Raw genomic sequence first — 9,758 nt, 5'->3', positions numbered from 1 at the left:
CCATTCATTTTTCCTTTTTAAAATTTGACTTTAACTGTGATTAAAAAATACGTAATAAAATTTTTTTCTCTTAACGTGTTTTTGAAATTTTCTGAATCAGGACTGGGATATAGCTCAGTCAGTAGAGTGCTTGCCCAACATGCACAAAAGCCTGGATTTGATCCCCAACATACCATATACCAAGCTTGGTAACTGGCCTGTAACTCCAGGACTGAGGAGGTAGAGGCAGGAAGATCAGAAGTTCAAGGTCATCCTGGCCTACATAAGGAACTCAAGGCCAATCCATACTCCTAAGAACCTGTCTCAAAAAATCCAAACAAAAAAACTTCGAATCAGAAAAAGAAAATTAGAAGGGAATAGTATAAAGAAAGTAAAAACTACCTACAAATCCAACACCCAGAAGACAGTCTCTAATATTCCTTCTATTTCCACTCATCTTCAACTACACTGAGATAACCAAACTGGCAACACAGAGTAGTTTATAACTTTGCTTCCAATATATTATTTTAGTCTCCTTCTAACATGGCTTTATGTAACAAAAGGCATAGTGATGCACATCCCAACAGAGGCAGGTGGATCTCTGTGAGATCGAGCTTACCCTGGCCTATATATCAAGTTCCAGGGTCAGACTGGGCTACATAGTAAGACCCTGCCTCAAAGAAAAAGAAAGAATAAATGTGTAACTTTAAGAAAAAAGAATCAAATACTGCTTTGGACAACTACTTTCCCCTTAAGCACACTGTTATATGATGTATAAAACCACTTACCTGGTTTTCCTCTTCAGACTGCAACAACTTCTGGTTTCTTGAAATTGCCAGCATTTCTATAAGTTCCCTAAAGAGAAACAACTGTCAGGGTACGGGTACAGTGGTGCAATCCTGTAATCTCAGCACTTGAGACAGAGAGGCAGGAGGTTTGGAGAGCTCAATGCCAACCTGGGCTACCTAAGTGAGATCTTTTATCCAAAATCAAAAACAACAACAACGACAAAAACAAGCCAACAAGCAAAAAAACCTTGAAAGTACATACAATGGGTACTTCACAACTGCTCTCTACCAAACTGACCATCATGTTCTTGGTCCTCTGAGCACACTGGACACTCAGTTACTGTCCTGCAGTCCACTAACCACAGCATCTACTAGGTATAGCATATGATCACCGAACACTCAGTTGTTATACAAGAAAACCTTCTGCACCAGAGGTCTGCAGGTCAAATCCAGCACAGCTGCCGTTTGTGTGAATTACTTTTTCTTGTAAGACAGTCATGCCTATGTCGATGGCTGTTTCCCCCTCCAAGGAAGGCTCCAAACTTGTAAGACTATCATAACACGAACAATGACATCCAATTTCATCTCCTATCTCTGCTACAGAAACGCTGCACTACAGCCATTCCATCAAGTCCTGCATGACCGTGTTTCCAGGCTTTTCCACAGGATGGACCATCTGGCAGCCGTTTAAAGAGTCTGATGACCTCCTCCTTCCCAAGAAGCCCATTTCTTCAGGAAGCCTACCCTGCCTACCACCAGAGCAGGAGGGTCGTGTCCCTGGACTCCAGTAGGCAGTAGCTTAACCCTTAAAAAGGTCCACAGCAATCACTGTTTATATTTCGGTTTCCTCTTGACCCGGGGCTCCACCATGGCACTGAGCCCCCATCACACACTAGTCTCCCAGCACTTCGCATCCAGGGCAGGTTCTCTCTGGTCTGTTGAGTGTCAGGGGACCTGGCGCCTTCTTAGGCCGCTACAGCTTTGCCTGTCTCGAGCTTCAGGGGGTCCCTGTCATTACTAAGATGTCTCTTTGAGGGGAAAATGCCGCCCACGGTACCGTGGGGCAGCAGACTCCAGGTCCACAGCACCCGAGCACCGCAGACTCCCCAGCTCTGCCCTCCAGGCAGAACTCCGGGGCCCGCCCACCCCGGAGTCAACGCACAGCAAACCGGCCCCAGCCGGCTCCCAGGCCCGCAGCGTTACCTCGACAAGACCTCCAGATCTTCCAACGCGGACAGCAGCCGATCCCGCGTGCTGCCGCCGCCTGCCAGCCCCGAAAAGCACCCCAGCCTCTCCTTCTCCCTCTCCCCACTCGAAGAAGCCGCCATGGTGCTACAGACCAGCAACCGCCGCATGCGCAGTGTGCGCTAGAGCAGGGCGAAGCGGGCCCGGAAGACGGAAAGACGGGTCACCGATGCTAGGTGCAGAGCGGCGTCGTGATAGCGCCCCCTTTGCTACTGGAGGCGCAACTACAGGCACCGGCGCCACCTGTTGGGTGCGGGAGGACTTGTGTTCCGATCCAACCGGCTACTGCAGGACCCAGCACAAGATGCGCCGCCCAGTCCCAGTTTACTGGTCCTGGGCCTTCGGTTTTCTCATCAGCAATAGGAGGATTCTGACAAACCGGCTTTAAGCATCTGAGGAAATTACATAAGTATTCATTTCTCTTTTCTTCGAATCCCCATAATATTATCCCAGCACACTGAAGAGTTTGGCTTCTAACAGAGGTTGTAGAAAGCGCCTCAGCACAGGAACCAAAATCCTTTCTCCCTACCCTGCTCTATTTGGCGGGGGGTGGGGGGTGGTAGCGATATACATATGCATATAAAATGTACTGTCTCATCGGGCTGATGGTGCATGCCTCTGTGTTTAGGAGGCAGAGGCAGGTGGATTTCTGTGAGTTCAAGGCCAGCCAGGGCTACATAGTAAGACCCTGTCTCAAAAGAACGAAAAAAGGACTGTCTTAACCATTCTAAGTATAGGGTTCTGCTGCATTAAATTGGTGTTAAACAACCATCCATCTCCAAAATTCTTTCATCTTGTAAAATGGAAATTTTATCCTCCTGAAACACCAATTCCCCATTCCTAGACACTACCACTGTACTTCATTTCTATTGCACTATTCTTGGTATGTTGTATGCGTGGAATCACATAGACTTTTCTTTGGTTTTCGTGTTTTGAGACACGATGGCGCTATGTAGCCCAAGCAAGCCTGGAACTCACCCTTCTCTTGCCTCAGCCTCCTGAGTGTGTCACTCCACCAAGCTGTGTCTGGCTTATCACAAAAGTCCTCCAGGTTCATCCACACTGAAACAGGTGCCAGAATGCCCTTTCTTTAAGCCTGGGAACTAGACTCCATTGTGTATATACCATATTTTGTTTATCTATTCGTCTGCTGGGCACTTGGATTAACTTTCTTGTTTTTTAGTATTTATCTTTAGGCCTATATGTCTTCCAACACAATGTTTTCCTCATTGCCCAAGATGATTGTTAAACTGAATCAATATAGTATGTAAATGGTAGTTCAAGAAAATAGTGTAAATAATTGATACAGTACCTTTTCCAAATCAGAACTGGGTGTTAGAAATGAAAATGTGGCTCATCCCACTTTTTCTGGGGAAAGCAATGCTATTGGGAGTGGGTGTTTTGTACTGAATCAGGTTGCAGTTAGGAAAATAAGGTGACAGTGCCACTTACAGACAGCCACTGGGAGTGGGACAGCAGCACCTGTGGTCCCTTCATTTCAGGTTTTGTCTTGTCAACTATCGTTTGGAGCCCGACTCCTTCTGGGCACCCAGAACTGACAATTCCCTAAGGGAGTCCTGTTTTATAAATTCACTCATAGCAACAGCTGTATAATTCAGAATATCAATTTATTCACTTACAATAAAAAATCATAGTGCTGAGCATATTTTTCCATTAACAAACCTACATGGAAAGCCAGTTATTACTATATTGTTTGGTGAACTTGAATTAGAACAATGAAATAGGCTTAAAAATTAATGATATAAGTTGGGCATGGTGGTGCACGCCTTTAATCCCAGCCCTTGGGAGGCAGAGACAGGTGGATCTCTGTGAGCTCAAAGCCCTGGTCTGCATAGTGAGTTCCAGGTCAGCTGGCGCTACAGGGAGACCCTGTCTCAAAAAGACAAAAAAAAAAAATAGATGCAATCATGAAGTGGTGTGTCTCCACAGTATAGGGTTATCTGTGTTAGAGACTGGAGTGTTTGTGTTCATATGTCAGAGTGCCTTCTCTACACAGTGAAAGACATTCACAGGCACCTTTTTTTTCCCTCACCATCCCCATTTCTGTGATCCTTTTGTTTGAACACATCAACTGCCAAGCATTGGAATAAATTATATTTAAGATTTCTTAATTACAGTTTAATTCTGACCATGCCTCCCAAGACCTTAGTCAATGATTTAAGTTCCCAAGATGCCAAATTCTTATCGAATGTTTTGGTTTTATTCACTCAGCTTTACTATTTACTGCTATATTTTTAATAATCTGCACATATTCTCTATTGAATTTTTTAAATAAATTTATTGCTTTCCTAGTAAGATAACTAAGGATTTTACCCTTATCTACGTCCCACTTTTCTTCCATTGTGTTAGTAGTCAGTTCTATGTTTTTATTCTACTTTTTTTTTATTTTTATTTTTATGTGTGTGTTTTGCTTGCAGGTATGTAAGTGCACCCACATGTGCAATGACTGCAGAGGCCCTAAGAGTGCACTGAATCACCTGGAAGTGGAGTTACAGACAGTTGTTAGCAGTCACATGGGTTCTGGGAACTGAGCTTGGGTCTAAGCGCAGCCAGTGCTCTTAACCACTGACCCATCTCTCCAGCCCCATGGACCCAATTTATTTTTAGTTTATTTTGTGTATGAGTGTTTTGCCTGCATTTATGTAAGTGCACCTATGTCTACAATGCCCATGGATGTCAGAAGAGAGTGTTGGATCCCCTAGAACTGGAGTTACAGGTGGTTGTTAGCTGCCATGTGGGTGCTGTGAACCAAATCTGGGTCTTCTGTGAGCAGCTACTATTAACTGTTGAACGATCTCTTCGGCCTCCTTCCCTTCAATTTTTTATTAAATTATCTTGGGCCAAATTCTGATGGCGAATGGGAGAAGATCATATTAACATAGTTCCCATGTAAAAATTCTAGGATAATGAGTTAAAATGATCAAGTGAGTTAAAAATGATCAAGTACAGAGGCTGGAGAGATGGCTCAGTTAATAAGAGCACTGGCTGCTCTTGCAGAGGACCTGGGTTCAGTTCCTAGCACCCATAAGGCAACTAACAATCATTCTTAACTCCAGTTCCAGGATGCCCTATTCTGGCCTCCAGGCATGAACATGGTGCACTTATATACATTCAGACAAAACACTCATACACATATATACATATATGTATAAATAATTTTTAAATAATCAAGTACAAGTGCAGACACTGAAGATCAGTGTACAAAACAGTGTATAATGTGAACCCTAGATATCATCAGATTTGTTGCAAATTAATATGTACATCATCCAGTTTCTATAGTAATTCCATCTCCAACGGATATGCTTTCATGTAAATTGTACAGATTGTAGTATGATGAACAAAATATGGATTATAAAGGAGCATTACTAAATTCATGATAATTTCAGCATTAAGCATTTTCTTAATCTGTAGATTCAAAGAGAATGCTACCTTTTATGAAATTTTATTCATTTAAAATGACACATACACACTTTTAAGCATTTTGAAAATAATTACTCACTAAACTTTTATGACACTCATGTGAACTAAGTGTTCTTATTATCTGTATGTTACAGATAATGAAATTGGGTCATAGAGTGGCAATGCTGAGATCTGACTAGAGACGCTGGCTGCAGGGTCTGTGCTCTTTCCCCCTGGTTATCCCCCTTCTCTTTTTGTTTTGTTTTGTTTTGTTCTTTTGTTTTGTTTTGTTTTGTGAGACAGGGTTTCCTGTAGTCCAGGCTGACCTTGAACACACTATGGAGCTAAGGATGACCAGTTGCCTCCACCTCCAAAATGCAAAGGTGGAATTGGTGCACCATTGCTCCCAGCTCTATCTTTGTTTGTTTAAATCAATCATGTTAACATACTGCATTATTATTTACACACAACTATGTAAGTATTATTTTCATTAAATGTACAACAGCAAGCTCTGTAGGGGGTTTTAAAGAAAACAGAACAGTAATCTTTAAAAACATCAGAATACATGTTACTGTTCTATGAAAACTTTTTCAGTTATAAATTCATGAATGTTTTGTTATGGACATAAAGTGTGACGAGTTTGAAGATAGGGCCTTGAAGGGACTCAAAGGACCTCAAGTCCGTAAGGGCTTGTTTATGTTTCAACAACATGGTACTACTATGGATATCCAGTATGGGCCAAGATTGCTAAGGCTAGACATCCAGAGAGCTGTCGGCACAAAATGACTGACACCGGATGCCTGGGAAACCCCAAAAGTAAACAGTGATATAATCTGTTCTATAACCAGTTTTGGCAAGAAGCCTCTTTCGTGTGATTTCCTATAAAAAGTACTTGGGACCAAGGTGTCCCCCATCGTGTCATTGTCCCCCCCCCATCCCCCTCCGCAGCTGCCTGCCCAGCAGCCTGTGTGTCTTCCCTGGGAGAAAATAAGGCATATTTTATTTGTCAATGTCTCCATGAATCTCGAATGTCCCAGCTTCTAGAGGACCACTATCCCTGGCCCCTAAACTTGGACTCCACTGGCCTTCAAGTACATGGGGCCTTGATCCTATCTGACTGGTATCTTAAGGAGAGAAGATACGGCAGAGATGTGTGCGCACAGAGAAAAGACCCTGTGAGAACATAGTGAGACGGCCATCCAGAAGCCAAAGAGAGAAACAAAGACCAAGACTGCCTGCTGCCTGCTCCTTGATCTCAGCCTCTGACCTCCAGACTGTGAGACAGAAAATATCTATTAATTATCACTGCAGGCGGTGGGGAGTCAGAATCTGGCGATTTCAGGTTGCCTTTGCCTTCCATAAGCATTTGACCTCCTACCTGCCCCCATTTTTGAGGTACTTGGTAGTGAACCCAGAACCTTCCAAATGTTGGGCAGTTGCTATCACTGAGCTACATTCCCAGGTCCTTCCCCCCATTTGATATGTGTTACTCTCCTATCAGGACCTCACATTGGGCTAAATGCAGCTTTGCCTACTAAGTGTCTAAACCAACACGCCTGAATAGAGCTGGAGAAAAACCTACAAGCCACTTGGTCACACTTAAAATTCCTGACTCCAAATTCTGACTACCCAGTGGCCCTAAATGAGACTGCATAATCAGACTGTGAGTCACTGTTCTAATTCCTCTCCTCTCCACTGTTCTTTTCATAATTTTACATTGTTGTTTTTCTCCAGGCACCCAACATCTGCTTTCCCCTTCTCTCTCAATTTAGGATCTTGCTTCACTCCATGCACTACGAGACAGAATCAGAAGAAAAGACTTGCACAGCCTGTCTCTATCCTGTTTGAACACTCACACACCCCCATATCACACCACAGGTTCTGCTGTTTATCTGTCTGTCTGATACAAGAATGCCCCTAGAACAGTACTGAGACTTGGGGCTTTTAGGTGACTAGAACACTCATGAATGTTATTGCAGGAGTGGATCAGTTCCTAGGAGTGCCTCTTCCCCAGCAAGAAGGCCCTCACCAGAATCAACCCCTTGGTCTTGAACTTTGCAGCCTCAAGAATCTCAAGATAAATTCCTTTCTTTTTAAAAATATTTATTGTGCATGTGTGTATGCAAGTGTGTTTGCATGTGTGCATGGTCACATGCGCAAGGCCGAATGGGTTCATTTCTTCACCAGATAAAGAATTACAAGACAAGAAGTTTACAGTCACAACATACAGCCAAGGTTTATTGAAGCAAAAGAAAGACCCCAAAGAAAAGTAGCCAGTTTCTTGGCTAAAAGTCAAAATGTCCTTGGGCCTCTTAGCAACATACTCTGTTCCAAAGGCCAAAAATGTCAAAAGTATTTGGGAACGCTTATTTAATTCCTAAAAGATTTTAGTGTAACCTCTTCAGTGGGGGGAATGTTAGAGTAGCAAAAAGCCCCATTAAAAAAAAAAAAGAATACATGAAGTTGTTCAGGAAACACTGATGGGGAGATATGGGAGGAGTTGGTTGGGGGAAGGAAGGAAGGAAGGAAGGAAGGAAGGAAGGAAGGAGAGAAAGAGAGAAAGAAAAAGAAAGAATTAAAGAAAGAAAGAAAGAAAAGAAAAGAAAAAAGAAAAAAGAAAAGAAAGAAAGGGTACATGAAGTTGTCAGAAAAAAGTGATGGGGAGATATGGGAGGAGTTGGAGGGGAAGGAGTGGGCATGGATTTGATCAAAACACCTTATATGCATGTATGAAATTCTCAAAAAAGTTTTTTTTTAAGTTAAAAAAAAAAGTAACATTCCACACAGCAAAGAGACAGACTCCCCGCAAAGGTAGGGGGTGAAGAATTGGAGCACCATCTACCCCCCTGGAGAGTCTGGGCTTTTACATTCTATAGGGTAGGAGTTGGGACAAGACAGGACTGGGTTCCTCTTTCCCCTTTTGGATTGGACAATGCCAGGTTTGGTGGATCCAGAACCCCTTTCTGGCCCCCATCAGCATTACATACACATGGCACACTTATACAGGCAGGCAAAACACTCAGAGACATAAAAAGAAAAACAATCTTGCAGGAGTCAGTTCTCATCACCTACTATGTGGGTTCTGGGGATCAAATTCAGGTCTTCAGGGCTGGTGCGAAGCTCCTTTGCCTGCTGAGTAATCCCACTAGACAAAATTTCTGTTCATTATAAATGATCCAGTATTTTTTATAGCAGTACAACATGGACTAAGATGCCCTATGGCTCCAGAAACCAGCCACTAGCATGTTTGTACATCAGCCAGTGTTGTATGTGAAAATTCTGCTTTGTGCTGCACAGGTATGTGATGGCTATACGTGAATATAGTAAACAAGGTTGGCCCTAATAAATATTGAATTTACTATTGACAGGGATGCAGAAATCACCAAAAACAAGACACAAAGGGGAAATGAAAATGACACTGGAAATAAATTGCAATTATTTAAAGTTTGTCTCTATGTGGAAAAACCTTATTTTCAATGTTTTCCCTTCAGATACTTCTTGAAATTCTTAAAAACTACTCCAAAAGTGTAAAACATCCACAACCAAAGACAGAATATTTCACAGTGATGGTTCTGGGCACTGTGGTGGAAACCTGCAGACATTCATTAACCCAGGCTGCTTCTGTCTGGAAGCAGCTTTCCCCAGCCAGTTCTCAAGGTTAAGTTTAAAGGCTCCTGTTTAAGATCAGGGGAGGGAGGTGGAGGATCAGAATTAGGCATTCCTCTCCCAGGAGTTGGGTAGTGATGGAGGGGAAACAGACCCACTATGTTCATGAGCTCCATTCTCTAAGGAGCAGAAAGACCTTGAGAATCTGTCTGAAAGCATGGGACTCATAGCCCCTAATCCAAGCAAAAATAATGTCTACTTTAATATCAAACTTTAGCTCATGTCCACCCAGAGATGAAAATAAAGATCAAGTGTCAATATTAATAATCACTATTTATGGTTTCTAAAACTCTAGCAACTTCTCAAAAAGCTACTTGGGAATCAAACGTGGTGGCCTATTCGTGTAATGACAAGACTTGGGTGGCTGAGACAGGAGGGTCACAACTTCAAGGCCAGCTTGGGCTATATAATGAGATCTTGTCTCAACAAATAAACAAAAAGCTACTGGGACAAAGGAATGAGTTCCCGGCTAGTTGCTGTGTTTTTAAGAAGAAAAACCAACTTTAAAAATCAATCATAAACCAGGCTTGGAGGCATATGCCTTTAATCTCAGTACTCGGGAGGCAGAGGTAGGTAGATCTTTGTGAGTTCAAGGCCAGCATGGTCTATATAGCAAGTTCCAGGCCATCTGGGGCTACAGGGAGACCCTGTCTCAAAAAG

General features: G+C 42.8%; 1 protein-coding gene across 1 annotated transcript in view; it reads right to left on the bottom strand.

Annotated features, from left to right (window-relative positions):
* Positions 1–2,135, bottom strand: part of Med4 (mediator complex subunit 4) — an 18,174-nt gene extending 16,039 nt beyond the window's left edge. Inside the window, exons 1-2 of the mRNA XM_008824368.3 lie at positions 1,971–2,135; positions 768–834 (exon numbers count right to left, since the gene is read on the bottom strand). Of these exons, the coding sequence (XP_008822590.2) occupies positions 768–834; positions 1,971–2,122 (219 nt within the window). The 5' untranslated portion in view covers positions 2,123–2,135. The remainder of the gene's footprint in view (positions 1–767; positions 835–1,970) is intronic.
* Between the last annotated feature and the right edge of the window lie 7,623 nt (positions 2,136–9,758).

The sequence above is a fragment of the Nannospalax galili genome, unplaced genomic scaffold (genome assembly GCF_000622305.1).
Source record: "Nannospalax galili isolate Female #2095 unplaced genomic scaffold, S.galili_v1.0 scaffold388, whole genome shotgun sequence".
In the NCBI taxonomy this organism is placed as follows: domain Eukaryota; kingdom Metazoa; phylum Chordata; class Mammalia; order Rodentia; family Spalacidae; genus Nannospalax; species Nannospalax galili.
This window is presented reverse-complemented; position numbering and strand designations above follow the sequence as displayed.